Source organism: Pagrus major, chromosome 16 (assembly GCF_040436345.1).
Source record: "Pagrus major chromosome 16, Pma_NU_1.0".
Lineage (NCBI taxonomy): Eukaryota > Metazoa > Chordata > Actinopteri > Spariformes > Sparidae > Pagrus > Pagrus major.
The window spans coordinates 2,682,558-2,700,457 of record NC_133230.1 but is presented as its reverse complement, the minus strand read 5'-3'; the positions used below and the strand labels follow the sequence as shown (position 1 = coordinate 2,700,457).

Below are 17,900 nucleotides of genomic sequence, written 5' to 3'. Positions count from 1 at the left end.
GTTGTGTAATCACATTACAAAAGTCTGTGTCCAAATTTCATTATTCTAGGAAATTGTATCTGAAAATGACGTAAAAGTGAGTGAAAGAGCTGAAACAAAGACAGTAAGTGGATCTTGAGTCAACAACAGACGGTGTACCCATCCTATTCTTTACTGGCGTTGATGGTCCTCAGTGAGCAGCAGACAAACACGCTCTTAAAATCTCCGTTGAAAGTGATAAAGAGCTGCTGACAGTTGACTGAATGTTTGGCTACAAGAAACGAAAGAGAAGATGAGAGAAGTAATAAACCGTTGAATAAAAAAATGATGAATTATATTTATGCAACCGTTATAAAAGCAGAACTGAGGAACTAAAGGAGATAAAGCTGCAGATCATTTACAGAAGAGAGGCAGGCTGAGGACACGACAAAGACCCGGACATGGAGCCAATCAGGACCCCCTGCCGCTGAAACCACGTGGATCTGAAGTATACGGACATTTGCAAACTTGAAAGTCTTCCTGTAGTTCCTCGTCAACCCCACAAATGCAAGAGGTTGAAGTGATATCTCAGGCACACATGGAGAGTTAACAGTGAAATCAAATGTGAAATATGTCAAAGTTTTGTGAGCCTGGAGGTGTTTTTGTCAGGAAACTTCCAGAATAAGTCACAGCAGCATTTTCACAATCTTAGTTTTTACCATCCACAACCAGACATGTGACTCAGGTCATCTGGTCCGAGGCTCAAGAAAGTCCCCAAGTCTTGACACGCTGAAAATGACCATTGTTTTGCTCTGTAGGTGCATAAACCCACTGAGCACATTGCATTTCCTGTGACTACTTCAAAATAAAACTCAGCTCACATTTCACCAGTTAATGATTTTAATGTGAAGCTGCAGCAGTGAATGAACACAGCACTCTGCACATACTGAGAGTCTTCTGGTTAAAAGCTCGGTGGGAAAAAACAATTTCCACATCTCCGGTCGACAGCATCATGGAGTACGAGCCAGACTTAGATAATCAGTGATGTCAGTGCCCATTGATCTGCCTCCATTAATCAATTAATGTCACAGAATTTTGAAAAAAGTTCATCACAATTTCCCAAAGTGACGTTGTCGTCCAACCAACAGGCCAAAAAACCCAAAGACTCGTAATTCGCTGTCAGAAATGCAGCAAATATTTGAAATATTTGCTTGAAAAATGACATCGTTACATGAGAACTGGATCAGACTCAGCTGAGAAGGTTAAAGGTGATGTTACATGTGCGTATCCTCCCGACAACCACTCACATCGCTAATAAGCCCCAAATCCTGAGCTGAGCCTGCAGGTCGACACCAGCAGCCTCCTGATCACACCGAGACTCGTCTCCATCAGTCGGAGACGACACAGCGGTGATTTATGAGCCCGGCGAGCCGCCGTAACTCTGTAATGAGTGAAAATAAGTGGACATTATCATAATTAATCTTTCCCTTTGTAATCAATTTTAAATGTCACAGCCACCGGCTCCAGACAGATGGGGCTGTCCCACGGCCTCAGTGGAGCCTGGCATGAGTGTGTGTGTTCATATCATGAGTGTGTGTGTGTGTGTGTGTGTGTGTGTGTGTATACATATCTAAGTGTGTGTGTGACTGAGCTGATGTGTGTGTTTGTGTCCTTGAAGGACAGGAGCTGGAGGATCAAAGTGTCACGTCTCTGCAGTCTGCAGCAAGACGACCTTATGAGTCGACTCTGAGTGTGTGTGTGTGTGTGTGTGTGTGTGTGTGTGTGTGTGTGTGTGTGTGTGTGTGTGTGTGTGTGAGGGTATGGTGTGAGGGAGGGGTCTGTGGGGGCGTGTTGGGAGACACTTGACACCTCCTAACCAATTTACAGGAGTCAGAGGGATTTGAGTTTTCATTAGGCGAGGAGAAAGCAGCCCACTCCTCGCCGCCTTCACCTGTTCAATGAATAAATTACTGCCTCAGCACGGCAGGAAACAGCCGCCAGCCACACACACAACCCTACTGAGAATACACTGTACAGTCTGGAGCTGCTGCACACACACACACACACACACACACACACACACACACACACAGCATTATGTCTTTTATACATGCTAATAAGATTTATTTATAATGAAGATGATTCATTCTTCAGCTCAGCTCCAGACTCCATGTTTGACTTTGGAGACGAGTTTCTCCTCAACAACGTGCTGCAGACTGTAATATCACCACCGGGTGTGTGTGGGTGTGTGTGTGTTATTAATATTCTCAGAATCTTGAATAAAATCTGTTTCCCACAATTTGGAGAAGTACTGAGACTGATGTGGCAAATCAGACCACAATGAAAGTCAGGAGGAAGTGATCCTACACGTATCAAACTGTCACTGTGATATAAAACCACACACCGAGCAAGAACAACAGCACACACGTCCTGCGAGCAAGAGACTGACAGTAACGCCGCGATCTCCAAGGAATGAGACCACCTCTCTGTTTTCATATGTGCGTGGAGCGTTATCGAGAACAATGCATGGCGACAGATGAGAGAGGAGGTCGGCTGCCAGCTGTGTAACTAGTCTTGTGAAATATTTTCTTAAAAGATTACGAACATCTTCCATGCTAGCAAAGTTAGCTCCCTGAATATCGTCCGTCCGAAATGAATTAACTTTTGGTTGACTCGCACACCGAGGGTAATATCTGTCCCTTTAGCTGCTCAATTCTCCATTATGTTCACCAGCTAGCGTCTCTACTGTGTCTGTCTGGTGTTTGGTGGAGTAAAGCTGCTTTTCAAGTTTTCGCTCCCAGCTCGTCGAATACGACGGCCTGGTCCGAGGCCTGTCTACCTGAGGGGCGCTGTGGTCGAGTTAGCAACAATATGTAACATGCAAAGTCTGGTTAGTCTTTCAGAATCAATCATTATAAAAGATAATGACTTTTGGACTTTCTGTTATTAACGTTGCCAAACGGTCGTGGTTTGGTTAGGTTCAGGAAAACATCACACTTTGGGTTAAAATAACTGTTACGTAAGTTCATCGCTCACAGCACGTAAGCGACGTGAGCACGACGTGATTTGAAAATATCAAGATATATATCGTGTATCGCCATATAGCCTCAAAATATATACAAAATTGGCCACTGAATCTCACTTTAAAGCTGCATAAAGCCGAGGAGAGCTGATGTTTCAGCTGAATCACTGTCACGCTGTCTTCACTCTGTCATTTGATACGTTACTTACAGTAAAAACACAGATTAAAGCTGCAAAGCACTGAGAATGTAGCAATCTGATAAATAAAAACACAATTAAACTTTCTAAGATAATCCTGCTTTCAAAGTCTCAGCTTGGAGGCGCTTTAGAGAGATCGGATCATTTATTTTATCAGTTCAATGTTAGTATTATTTACCCGTGATGGGAATCTAATTATCACTGATAAATCAAACACAGAGGTTCTGCCAACATTAAGATCTTAAAGCTTTCAGTCACAAGAGTTTTGGAGGCTCGTTCATGGGAAAATATAGTTTTGGTTTGCTTGTGATAAACAGAGGAAGAATTTGGCTGCTAACACGAGCAACAAGAGAACAAAAAGAAATGAGCAACTCAAACTTCAGCTGCGAGAAGACGCTCCAGTGTTCAGACACGAGACAAAGCATGTTGCACTGTAAAGTTTTACATTTTAAGGTGGACTAAAATCACGAGGAATGTTCCTTTAATTGAAAATTCACCAAGAAAGAAAAAGCCTGAGACCCAATTAACAACTTTTCTCGAGTTGTGATCAGAGGAAGAAATAAAAAAAAAAGAAAAGCAGCGGCAACACCTGTCACGTCACACCTGTTAGTCTATTGACATGAATAAAACATGTCGCTCCCGGCAGAGACGAGCCGGGATGGTTAATTTAGCACATTATTAACAGAACGAGCCCACCGCCCCTCCGCCCCTCCGCCTCGCCACCACCGCCACCTCGTCTCTCTAAGGAGGGCCTCACCGCACCAACCCTCCCCCATGAGGCCTCGTTCAGACGGCAAATCTAATCAAAGCTAATCTAATCAGGTCTTTATACCGAGCGGCAGAATGGGAAAAATGACCCAATTCACTTTTCCCACACCAAACGCGTGAAAAGCTATTTCTGTCGCTGCAGGTTACGGCGACGGAGAAGGAATTCTTCTTCTGTGGTGAATCGATGTAGAAGGTGCGGATCCGTTACACGCACATGAAAAGAAATCTGACTTTTCTTCTCCAGAACATGATGTTTCTAGGTTTTTTTATCTGGTGAAGGGAGTATTTACACAGCACACCGGACTTGTTCTAACAAATCTGTATCTGTTCTTTATCAAACGAAGGTGCCAAAGACATCAAAACCAAATGATCTCAGTAAGTCGCAGCACGTACGCAGATAAAAATCAGAGTAAAACATTCTGCCGACTCTTTATTACCCCCTCGTCAAATCCTCTGTAATCAGATGCTGCCGCCGGGAATCTGGCTGCTCCGACTCAACCTGCACTCCCACTGTTACACCCGTCCAACCGCAGTGTACGACGAGCATACTGCAAACTGCAACCACGAGGCAGGAGCAGAGGGACTGTGTCATCTTTACTGCTCTGCCTCGTACGACAGCCACAATCGCTTATCGCTCGTCTGCCAACTCGTGAACGAGGCATTGTCATCGCAGGAGGGGACGTGCCTTCATAGGCTGCGAGGTTTACAGAGAGGGAAAAACACAAACAGAAAATGGAGCCCGAGCTAAATCTGAGCCATCAAAATCATTAAAAAGGGAAAATCTAACAAAAACATCATCTTATTAGGGCGCTAATTCATGTCAACATCGCCGAGATCCACGTAATCCCCCGTGAAAAATGTCTGCAGGCTTTTATACAACAGTTGTCAAAATGTGTGTGTGTGTGTGTGAGCGTCTGACAGATTTCTGCTCGAGTAGCACTGGAGACGTGTCTGTGACCCGTTCAGATGTTTGGCTGGAGACGCTCATTCGATAACAGGCTGTAAACAGAGTGAAGTGGAAGGAAAGAGCAGAGAGCGATCCGGACCGACCATGACCGTAAAAGTCCACAGAAACTCCACAGAGGAGGTTTTTCACAACCTGGTTAAAGACGGATTTCAAAACTTAACAACTCCAAATGATTTGGGCGTGTGTCGGCAGGGTTTCACTGGGGCTGTGTTCAGACACGCAGCAACCAAGAGACACAAAGAGACACAAAGCAGCAGCAGGATGTCAGGTCTTCTGAACAGAAAGCATCACAGGTGTAACAGAGAGCGTCCTCGCCAGAAAACAACAGCGCGAGTCAACAGCTGCCTTCTGAATATTCATCAGAGGTGTCACCTTTTATTTAACATCTGAAATACGTGATTAGCTCGCAGCTGACATGAAGCAAAGTTTAGGTCGAGTGTTTCTGGTTCCAGCTTCTTAAATACGACAGTAAACTGAATATCTTCAAAACGAGACATTTGAGGACGTCGTCTCGGGCTTTTCTGACATTTTTTATCAGGGAAATAATCGTTAGTGGGACTAAAACTCAACTAAGCTCCATTCATAAACAGCAGAAATCTCTGCAAAGCTCTCAGTTGAGTCGTTCCTTCTGGACTCCGCTGATAGAAACGACTCCGTGTGTTGTTCAGCTCTGAGGATCAGTCAGTCGGTCTGTGTTCAGATGTCCTACAGACTGAGGAAGTATCAGCTTAGAGGAAAAAAGCCTCTCCAGTGTGACGACACGGAGCTTTTTTCTTCATTTAATAAAATATCAAATTAACTTAAATCCCTTCAGGATTTTTAACTGAAGGTCACAAAATGATTGGAAGATGACATATTGGGTTCAGGGAAGAAGAAGTGAAATGTCACATTCGATCCCCGATGCTCAAAGTTTCACTCACTTAAACTGCTCTCGTCCCTGAAAACTTATGAAAGATGAAGACAGAGGACACGAGCCGATCCTGAATCTGATTATTCATCCTCGTCTACGAACTAACGAGCGACTGCGGCTCTAAATTCAGAGCTCAGTGTGAAGCGAGCAGCCGACACCTGAAGCAGGCGTGAATACCAGATTCAGCATGTTGCACTCCGGAGAGCAGCACAAGAGAGGCCTTATGTAAACGCTCTCCAATCCACCGCTGACACTCTGCCCGGCACAGCTGCCCTCCTCTATCTCCGTTTCTCTCTGTTTCCATCTCCCTCTCCTGCCTCTCTGTTCTCCCCCCCTCCTCCCCTCCACTCATCTCGATAACTCAATATCTGGTCACAAAGGCCGAGGTATAAACTCATTGTTCCCGCTGAAAGCTGCGGTGACAAAGAGGTTAAGGCAGGCCCTCGTTTTCCAGCAGCGCCGGCGGGAAGGTGATATTCACGCCGTGGGAAAACCCCGAGCGGCTCCTTCGTCATCGATCCGCCTGAGCGCGGATGTGACGAACGGCGAATCAAACTGTTTTTACCTGAAACTCTTCAGCAGGAGGAGAAACTTCAAGTGTTGTGTGAGAGAGAGAGGACGGTTGTCATGTAGTCGAGCTTCATGTGAGTGTAAACACAACGATACACACTCATCAGGTCAACGACTGCAGGACGCTACAGCTCAGAGTGTGTTTAACGAGACGGGCAGAAGGAGAGTCAGGAAAAGTTTACACAGTGTTGTGTAGTGTTTTCTTTTGATTCCAGCTTCTTAAGTGTGAATATTTTCTGGTTTCTCCTCCTCGATGACAGTAAACTGAATATCTTTGAGTTGCGGACAAAAACAAGACATTTGATGTCCTCAAATGTCTTGTTTTTGTCTGCAACCCAAAGACATTCAGTTGGCGTCACAGTGAGCTTTGGGAAACAATGATCGACATTTTTACAGACCAAACAACGAATCGATTATCAAGGAAGTCATCGACTTTGGATAAAAAGCATAAAACATTTAGTTTCTTTCTTTCTTCCAACCCAGAATCAGAAATACCTGACATTAGGCATAGTTAAAAATATATATAAAAATCAAGTTTATATCAAGTTTTATGTCTAGAAACATAAATGACACGTCGATGCTTTCATGGTTATGGTAATAATTTTACTTCGACCACTCGTGTCAGACTTTCCTGGACCGGTGTTGGTGAGTACAGTGTTCTCACAACTGACCCAAATTATAATAAACCTGAATCTAATCTTCCACGTATCAACCCAGAAACCTCTCTGCAGTGCATGTAGACACACTGTAGATGTAGAAGTGTGTGAGAGTGTCACAGGGGTTTCTCCATGTAGTGGGACGTTGGGTAACTGAGGTTACCGACGGAGATTTTGGCCCCAGATGTGTTGAGAAACCCTGCTGAACCTTCACACCCTCCCTCTGGAAGGGACGCTTACAACAGGCTGCACCACGTCCACGTTACAGCAGAAGCAGACGCAGAAGAGGAAACACTACAGTCCATCAGGTCTGTTCAGCTCCGTGTCTGCAGCATACTTGTGGAAAGTCGAATGAGGAGTCAGGGCGTGTTCATACCGAGCGTGTTTGCAGCAGCGGTTTGCTTGAACTCTGGAGCTCCTTTAACTCGGTTTATTAGTCCAATAAAAGAATGGAGGTCATGTCAGGAAGTCGTTCATTTCCAGCTACTACTTCATGTGCTCTCTACTGGGATAAACACCAGAGAAGAAGAATTACCAGGAAATCTGCCACGCTTAGCTGCAAAAAATCCCCCTCAAAGACGAAGATTGAGGATTTACAAATCCTTTAAACTGGAGCGTGATCTGACTTCATGTTCCCCTTTGGTTCACGATGTGAGCGCCCAACGAGCCAAACACAAAAAAGTACAGCACGATGATCTTTTCCCACTCTGCCTCAGACCAAAGAAAGCAAACTGTAGGTGTGATCACACCCTCAAAGCTAGCAAAAACAAGCTAACAAAAATGGAGCACGGGAGCCAAAATGATTTCTAACACATGAAGTATGTAGTTTTCTCCTGGTGGATCCTCTGAGAGAGACGGACCAGATCAACACGGGATTCAGGAGATAAACAAACAGCAACAATGAAGGGTTCGGTCATCCAGAACCTCCAACTCCCTCTTTTATTTCCCATCCTGCCCTTCTTCTTCTTCTTCTTCTCCTCCTCCTCCTTCTTCTTCTTCTTCTTCTTCTTCTCTCTCTCTGTCCAGCTGAGCTCTATCAGCTCTGTGAACGACTTCTGTGAGTCAAGTGGGAAATTAAGCTCTGTGTGTGTGTGTGTGTGTTTGTGTGTGTGTGATGCTTTAATCACCTCAGTGCTCACAACGCATGTATTTCATTACCGCTGGCACACACACAACAACTCCATGACTATACAGACATGTGCACCCAGTAAGCACGTCATCTGTGAGAGGATATCTTATCTGGATGAGGAAAAAGAGTGCGTCAACACGAGGTGTGAAGCTGCTACGATTAATTGATAAATTGAATTTGTTACGGGAAAAAAAAAATCAGCTTCTTAAACTGAATATCTAACGAGACATTTGAAGGCGTCATGTTGGGCTTTGATCGACAGCCCTGATAGGAAAGCTATCTGACAAAGAAGAAAGACGTATCTGGAGCTGGATCCGTCTCACACTTTGATCAGATCTCTGTCACATGACTCCACCGCTTCCTGTCTTCAAATTGCTTCTTCCGTCCAGCAAAACAGTCCAAAACCCAAAGACTCGTCATTTACTGTCAGAAGTGACAAAGAAAAGCAGCGAATCCTCACATTTAAGACGATAATTGACGATTCTGCTTGAAAAATGACTGAAACGATTCATTGATTATAAAAAAAGAGTCTGTAATTAATCTATTATTTTTTTATTTATATTATTCTGTGTCCTGTTTTCTTCTGTTTTTGTTGCTTTGTCGTCTGTTTGATTGATTTGCATCGTCCCTTCTTAAACAAACTGAACTGATGCACACACACTCGTGCGTCACACACTTTCATGTGCAAACAAACAGGTGTGGATGAAACTGTACTGTACATACTGTACACACACACACACGCACACACACAGACATTTAACTCAGCGGCCGTTCAACACTATACCATCCTTGTTTCTGATTGGCTGGCGCGGGTCCATTGAAACTGTATATGAGAACATCTTCACACGAGGTTTAACCGCAGATCTAAATCAGTGCACAGTATAGAATAAACTACAGGTAACCATAGCAACAACAGTGACGGCACATTACGAGCGAGGAGGTCGTCGAGTCCGTGGTGTCCTGACGGAAACTCACATCACACCGTGTCGATCTTTGCATCTTTTCACGAGTGAAACCTCACCGTCACCTCCAGTTTCTCACTTCAGTTTCAAACTACGTCTGAAAGTTTTCACTCCACAGTTTGTGCTACGTCATGACGCAACTGTGAGAACAGATTTATGATGATACAAGTACACAAAGCTGCCCCTGTACACACACATCCGTCACACACAACACCACATCCAGCAGCAGCATCGACAATCGATCAGCCGGACAGACTGAGCAGCTAATCACACATTTATACGCCTCCTCCTCCTCCTCCTCCTCCTCCGCAGGTCAGCTGACATGGAAGCAGCGGCAGCGTGGGAAAGATGAGCAGGTCCGTCCTGACCGCAGTTAACCGAGCGGAGAGCTTTCAACCAGCCGCGCCGAGGCCAGAACACACCACGTAACAGAGCCCTGCTGAGGCCGTCCTGCAGGCTTTTAGACTTATTAAAGACACGCAGAGCAGAGAGGAGCTGAGAGGGAGCAGGAGGACGCTCTGTGGTCCAAATGTGTTATTTTACAAAGAGAAACTTGTTTCAGGTTAACCACCAGACATGACCTGAGGAGAAGGAAACTGCACAACTTCACAACAACACAAATCACCTCAGAGCACGTTTTCTGTACAATCAAGGACTGAAGAGTTTCTATAAAACTCAGTTCTGAGTCACGCTAACTGTCCTCCATGTTTGTTTGTGCTCTGTGGAAGAATGCAAAGCAAAATACAGCCATGACACAACAACACGACGCCAACTCAGTGCCAATAAAGCTTGTTCAAACTAGAGACGCTGCACACAAAGTGACGTAAACATGATGCTGCCGAGGCAAAGAAACAAATCGGTTGTTCTATAACTGACAGCCCTACATGCACTGCAAACATATATGTATAAATATATATATATGTTTCTTCCAGTAAAGTAACTGGCAGCTTGTGAAGCTTCCACCGACACTGATCATCTCTGTCACTCAGCTTCCTGAACGCACCTCCGACCACACCGACCCTACGCTGCCTTCAGGGTCACACCATCTCCTCTTTTCCCAAAACTAATCAACCATGAAAGCATCACCAAACTGAGAAGGAGCTCCTGATGGAAGAGCGGGCGAGCGTGCCAGAGACGCACTCGGCAAATGAGCCAGCCGAGCCGAGCCAGCCGCCGGCAGTGACGGCAGCGAGGAAACGAGCGAAGAAGACGACTCGCCGTCATCCAACATTGCACTTTGTGATTGCTCACTGATACTCCTCCGAGTGAGGTGATCTTACGCTTGGCGCGCTGTAATCATAGCCTGTTTTCCTAATGCTATTTCACTAAAACATTCATTCCAGGACGAGGAGGAGGAGGATGAAGAGGAGGAGGAGGAGGAGGCCTCTCCACAACAGCTGTTCCACCTCTGTCCTCTCAGATCTGCCAGGCTGAGGGGGGAAATCTGGCAGGAGTCAGGGGCAGAGGGGAAAAGAAAACGGGCTATGAAACTGAAGGAGTACGCACCCTTGATCCTTGATTTACTCCAAGAGGGGTGAGGGGAGGACAGCGGCTCTAAAAATACCCCATAAGGAGAGAGGGAGAGGAGATGGAGAGACGGGGGGGCGGTCGAGGAGGAAGATGAGAAGAAGTAAATGCTTGTTTTTGCTCCTCTCACGACTGTAATCTTAAGTTTCTGCATCCTAAAAATACACCTCCCTCGTGACAGAAACCTCACAAGGAAGCTGTGGAGGGATTTTTATTCTGAAGGGGGGGCCTGCTTCCTCTCTCCCCCATCATCCCTCCTTCCCTCGCTCCATCGGTCAATCCCTCCCCCCTCCTCCCCCCCGTCCCTTTCATTAAAGATGTCACTAAAGACCCAAACAGCCGGAGGGGTGAACATGAAGGGGGAACGATCGGCAGAGGAGCGAGCAGAACAATGTCCCTCTTTTTTTTATTTTTGTCAGCGGCTCATTCATGTCAGGACCAGTGGCCCAGATATCAGGGCCGACCGAAGGAGTCCACTATAGCAGCACCAGAGGCTACAGGCCACGGCCTCGCACAAACACACTCAGTTAGCGAGCGCCGGCGCTGTCTGTCGGCCCGGCAGCACGCCACGCTGCAAACCACGGTCTGTCAGCGCGAGCAGAGCGAGACGTCTGTCGTTTGATGTCCTGGAAAACTGAAGCTGATCGTCTCAAAGATGATTCATTATGAATTATAACAAAAACAACTGAAGGATGATTCAATGTTGAGATGATTAATTTCAGCTAGAGGAGGAAAGAAACCAGAAAATATTCACATTTAAGAAGCTGGAATCAGAGAATTTTGACTTTTTTTCTTAAAATATGACTCAAATCGATTATGAAAATAGTTGACAAGTTTCCAACTAATTGATTAGTTGTTGCAGCGCTACGTGAAGGTTCACTCTCGATCTTGGAAAACAGACGTTTGACATAAAAATCTCGATCCAAAGTCCAACTTCTCATTCACAGAGCCGACTGTGTCCTCGGTGGACAAAAACATGAGTCGTGGTTAAAAAGCTCTCAAGCTGAGATTTTTAATCGATATACGCAGAAATGTGGAGGATGAGTCTGTCATGTTGTGTTCATGTGGTGCCACATCGCTGCACTGAGGTAAAAATGAAGTTTGCACATCATCCTTTGATTTATGGAGGGAAAACCTCATGAATTAGACGTCATATTTACACAGAAGACACAACAAGAGTATAGCTGCAATATGATGAGATGATTATTTGAGCAGAAATGCCAAATCTTCTCTGATTCCAGCTTCTCAAATGAGGGAATTTGCATCTTCTCTCTGTTTTATATGATCATAAACTGATCATCTTTTAATCTGAAGATGTTGGTCGAGCAAAACAAAACAAACAATTCCCATAACAGAAAAACAATCAGTGGATCTACAGTTACAGCCCGCAGCAGGTGTGGTTGTGTTGGGCTCACATCACAGATGTGAAACAACCAGTGAGACTTCCTGAGACGTCTGCAGAGCTGATTAAAAAACCTGAAGTGTGAGGACATTTTTAAAACGCCTTTAACTGCTCCGACCTTGACAGCCTCATCAGAAGAAGCTGCTGAACACTGATACCCTCCTTCCTTTGTGCCCTCTCTCTCTCTCACACACACACACACACTCCACCCCCTCCCAGGCGGATAGTGGAAAATACTGACCCCACACACGCCGAGTGAGACAATGACCCAATAACGGATAGAGCGTGAACCTGAGAGGCGGCGAGGTAAAGGCATCCCCCGGCCCAGATTGACCGGGGATCTTCACTTGTTTGAGTAGTTGGTGACACTGATATCCAGCCGCCTGTGTCACACACAACTTAGTGGTAACCGAATCCGCCCGCAGGGCCCCAACTTACTACTTCCATCTTCCCCTCTGCTGACAGCTGACCATGGGGAGTGATGAATGGAGAGGTCACGTAGCCACAAAGCACCCGATCTGTACGAGATGTATGTATGTGACATGAACACACACACACACACACACACACACACACACACACAGGGTTCTGCTTTTGTCACAGTAAGAATGTCTGGAATGAGTCGAAGGATCGAAGGATTTTCAATTATTTCAGAAAGCATCTCGTGTCCTGATGTTCACTGATTTCAAACGCTGGCTTTTCTAAAGTGAGTAAATGTTTTGCTGCTGTAAACATGCAAAAGAAGGGTCGAAAAGACTGATTGTTTTATTAATCGATCACATTTTTAGTCAGTAAAATATCAAAACTTGAAGACGAATGTTCAGCGCACGTTCCCAGAGGCCAAATCGAGCCTTAAAACTGCTGATTTGATCGAGCAAAACAACAAAGAGCCCTGAATATTCAGTTTGTAATATTATGAAGCAAAGAAAGAACAAATCCTCAAACTGGAGAAGCTGCAACCAGGATGTTTTTTGTATTTTAGTATTAGTCGATTAGCCACTCATGTTGTTTTTTATGTACACATGATCAACTTTAACCTCCTGAGGCCTCACAGTGGCTGAGTGCTCTTATTTTGACAGCTCATCAGCTGTTGTGGGAATCAAACATGTGACGTTTCCTCCACAGGACGTCACTCTCACCATCAAACTTCCCTGATACACATCTGAGTGCAACAGCAGCTCCTGAAGCCAAACAGAAGCTTTCATAATTGCCAACACTGTTCCTGTTTCCCACGCTGCCTCTCCAAATAAGGAGCGGCGGCGCGTTTTGATTGGCTCAGCCGCTCTGTTTAGATTAGATAATAAGTTACCTGCCACTTCTTAATCATCACTGGCTTGGAAATCCTTATTTTCCTACCCTTCAAACACTGGCACCACATCCCCTCCACACACACACACACACACACACACACACACACACACACACACTGTAACTGAAGCCCCACAAACAGCAGCCTGTTTGGTAACTCATCAAACCGAGACACAACTGTACCGCCGCTGTGCGTAAAAGTCATGCGTCATGCGCGCACGGGGCTTGAGCTCGATCAGAAACACACAGACATTCACTCAGAAGCTCTAAGAGAGGAATGTGAGGTCCCTCGAGAGATGTTTGATGATGTAGACACGCCAAAAGTTGCCAAATGGACACGCGGAGGGAAGAATGAGACAGCAAAGAGACTTTTAACAGAAAACTGCGCCAACATGTGCCAAAATTCACTTTGTACGAACTGAACAGTCCATTTTGTAATTCTACATTTTTGGGCACAACGTCAGAGATTGTCAACACGGAATGATGTTTATTATGTGATGAAACGCTGAGCTTTGGCCACAGATTGAGTTCTAATGAACATTTTTGAAACTTTTACGCAAACTCTCCCCTGTAATCCACCATCAAATTTGCAGAATCTCCACCCCCACCAAAGTGGCCCCAAGATCCACTCACCGGCCACGCGAACTGGAAGGGAATGATGATCTTCCCGGCGTCGTTGTTCCGGCTCTGTCCGCTCTTCTGGCCGCCCTTGAACTGAAAAGTATTCCCACCGATAACCTTAGTAGTTTCCCAGCCGTACGTGCACGGTCCATTGGTCGTGACCTCCGTTTGGTATTCCTTTAAACACACTCTGAAGTAGGTGTCGCACTCGTCCGCGCCGCAGTGGCCCTCCGCCGCGCTCTTCTCCGCGTCGCAGCAGTCGCCGTTCAGGAGCTGACCTTTGGGGTTTTCCACCGAAATCAACTGCAGCTCGAAGTAACCCGTGGACTGAGACACCTGAGGGGGACATGAGAGGGTGAAAAGGTCTGCAGGCGAATAAAGTCAAGTTTTCTATCTTTAAAATCAATTCAAATCTAATTTTATGCCAAATACAGGTTATTTATTTCTACCAGAAGAGTTTTAAGGGGTTAGGTGTCAGATGGCAATATCAGCCTGCTCCAGAAAAGCAACTTCATTAATCAAAAGCCTCTAATCTCTACATTTCTGCTGGGAAGAAGTGAAATTATCTCAGAATGTGAGCAGATTCCAGGAAAAATCACCACTTGAACGTGTTATTTGCAGCGTGCAGTCGCTCTGCAGCCCACACTACTGTACATTTTGGCACATAACGCGACCTAGTACTCCAATTCAGCTCACTCTGCAGATCAGGCTGCAGCCGAGTACCCCAACAAGACCTGAGCTCGAGTCACAGTCAGATTTTTCTCTCCAAAGCCAGAAAATACGAAACAAATCGACCAAAGAGCTGAGATATTGAGGGTATGTTAGCGATCTGACCTCTGTGACTTCTCCCAGGATATGAATGCTCCATGCAGGTGAAGCTGCGCTGCAAACATGTGAAGCTATTTTGCGTAAAAGACCAATTACGCACTCAATTTTAGCACCGCAGCTTTGGTGAGGAAACTTTATGGATAAATACAAAACTTGAGCCACGCTCTGTCATAACTTTGAGGGTTTTATCTCTGGGAAGCAGCTCATTAATGTTTTATCTCACCAGCACACAGCTCATAACAGCAGATGTTTGAGAAAATGACAGTAAACTTCATTTATCTCCCTGAAGGGAAGCGCAAATTTAGAAATTCCGACATCACATGATTCAACAGTCGAGCAGGCAATTCAATTAAGGCTGGAATTTAACCCCCTCTAAGAACAAACTTCCAGTCCATTGATGAGAGAACCCATCAGTAAAAATCTCACTTTCCGTTGAGATCAGTAGAATAAAGTTCTCACCTCAGCCCGCAGCGTCAGGAGAAGACACACTAGAGAGAAGCGGTGCAGTTTCCCCGGATTATTCCACATGTCTCCGGCTGCTCAGTGTTGGTTACCATGAGGGAACTGAAATATATGGATGTCTCAATCAGTCAAAATAATTATGAAGAAGAAGAAAGCGGTATCCTCCTCCTCCTGGTGTCCGAGGCGTGCACGGCGTGGCTGCTCGCTCCCCGGGATGCCCGCGGCTCTGGAGGAGGAAAAAGCGCTCCGCTGCTGCTGCTGCTGCTGCTGCTGCTGCTGCTGCTGCTCTTTGGTCCACGGACGCACAACAAGACGCGCGAACTCCACTTCCCTCCGCCGCTCGACGCACTAAACAGCAGAGAAGGGGAGCAGCGGTGCGTCTCTGCTGCCCAAAGCTGGAGCCGGGCGCTCCCCTGATGATGGGCAGCTGCCTGGGCCAACCACAGCTCGCCTGGGTGGAACATTTGTCAGCTGGGAGCCAATCAGGGAGAGGGGCGGGAGAAGGAGTAAGAGGAGGACGGCTGATGGATTTATTACTGAAGTTTTCTCACACAGGAGCTTGTATTTGTGTTTTTACTTTACATACACTGTAAAATGACATTATAATGAAAATATCTGTCTCTCTCTACATTAAAATAAAAGTTTTCCAGACGTCAGGATGTTTCTATCTGAAGCTTCATGCAGAACTGTGATTCAGGAGATTCATTTTAACGCAATAAAACAAAAGCAAACAGTTGATGCTGTAAATCTGAGCCATAAATAATGACTCAAAGCACGCAGTGTGGAGGACATGATGTGTCTGGTGAAGGACACCTGAGCTGCTCCTCACTGACCTGCAGGCAGAGGAAACATGGCTGTCAGCGCCCTCTACTGACCGCTGCATGCACTGAGGAGGCAGACAGGATGTGATCAGAGCTGGAGAGACACTGCATCCAATCAGAAACTAGTTTTTAAGGTAAACTTGAATGTTTTTACTCTGCTGCATTTCACAGAGGGTATTTTGTGTTTTCTGTACTTTTTATCACAATACATTTGTAGTGTTTCTTTCTTCCTCACTCATCTCGATCCAGATTGATATATGATTCAATGATCAACTTTCCAATAGCATCGATGCAAAGTAAGAACATCGATTCAATTTAAACTTCTCACAGCACGTCTGAGTCACCGTGTCTGTCCAACTCCTTTCCTAACAGTGCTTTGTTTTTATTAAAAAGGACAGATTGTTGTTTTAAATATCTGGAACTGCTGATAAAATAATGTTTCCACTGAAGAGTTCAGTAATAAAATGGTCAAATCATATTTTAGTTGCGTCTCATATCGATCGCAGGCCCCTGTATCAAATCAAATCGAAATCGTGTTGTGGCAGACTTTGTGATATCGTCAAATATGGTATCGTTGTCCAAAGAATCTCTCTATCTCTCACTGTTTACTTTGATACTTGAGTACATTTTAATTCATTTAATTGTGACGATGATGTTATTTGGTGGTCTTTTCAAACTAATGTGGGATCTCAGGGCTTCAGGAGACTTGGATTAGGCTGGACGGAGATATATGCTGTGTTTTGTTTTTGTTGTTTAGGAGAACGCTGCAACGCCGGTTAGCTGTGAAGCTCCAGAAATGTTTTGTCGACTATGACAGGGTGAACTGTTCCTTTAACACTAATAATCACACGTGTGTTTGATCTCGAAGCGTTTGTCATAAGAGAGGTTTGTAACGGGTGCAAGCAGCTAACGATGCAGCAGTGACAGTCTATCATCTTTGCTCAACAACGTGAAATATTGAAACAACTTAAAATGAATAACGTTTGTGAGGAAGATCTAACCATCTCTGTGTTTACATCCCAACATAACTTATTAAAACACAAGTGTTTGTACACAATAATCACTTTTCTATGATGCAAAATCAACGATCTGAGTGGATAAACGAGGTACGTGCTTGTTTTAATGTCTCTGCAGCTGCTCGTGCACGTAATGAACAGTACAGGTCATGAAACAGTGGAGGAGGATCCCTGCAGGTATCTCTGATTCAAACTGATGAGATACTCTCAAATCAATCTTTTTAATTAAAGTTATTAGAAACAGAACGTGTCTGTTAAAGACTGCAGAGGCCGTGGGTTTGACAGGTGAGCTGAAGTTTTTAATATCCTTCTCCAAAATTTTAAATCACTGTTTACACAAGGATAACCGCCTCAGCCCTTTGTCTTTTATATAAAAGACATATTGTTGGAGTTGGCACCACAGTGGGAACTATGAATTATTGCAGCTTCTCTGAAAAAACTGACATTTGGAAATTGATTTGAGAAGACACCTGCGAGCTGCTCAGCACAATGGTGCTCTATCCGCCCACGGCCTGGAGCTGCTCATTTATTTACACTGTTTGGGGGCGATGTGGTAAGAAACGGCTACATCTGAGAAACAATGTCACAATCCCCAAACAATGTTTATCTAACACGTATCTGCAGAACGTTTATGTATGGAGCCAAAAAAACATGTTCTCCCTCCCAAGTCGTCATGTACGACAGCTCCGTCAGCGGCCTTTAGCTTCAAGTATGAGGCTCTACCGACGTCTTTGAAATAATACCTAATATACAACGTCTGGTGAGACCTTCAAAAG

The 17,900-nt window shown here is 45.1% G+C and overlaps 1 protein-coding gene across 1 annotated transcript in view; it reads right to left on the bottom strand.

The window, feature by feature from the left end:
- Positions 1-15,555, bottom strand: part of LOC141011047 (protein jagged-2-like) — a 51,292-nt gene extending 35,737 nt beyond the window's left edge. Inside the window, exons 1-2 of the mRNA XM_073484253.1 lie at positions 15,285-15,555; positions 14,010-14,333 (exon numbers count right to left, since the gene is read on the bottom strand). Of these exons, the coding sequence (XP_073340354.1) occupies positions 14,010-14,333; positions 15,285-15,353 (393 nt within the window). The 5' untranslated portion in view covers positions 15,354-15,555. The remainder of the gene's footprint in view (positions 1-14,009; positions 14,334-15,284) is intronic.
- Positions 15,556-17,900: the final 2,345 nt, after the last annotated feature.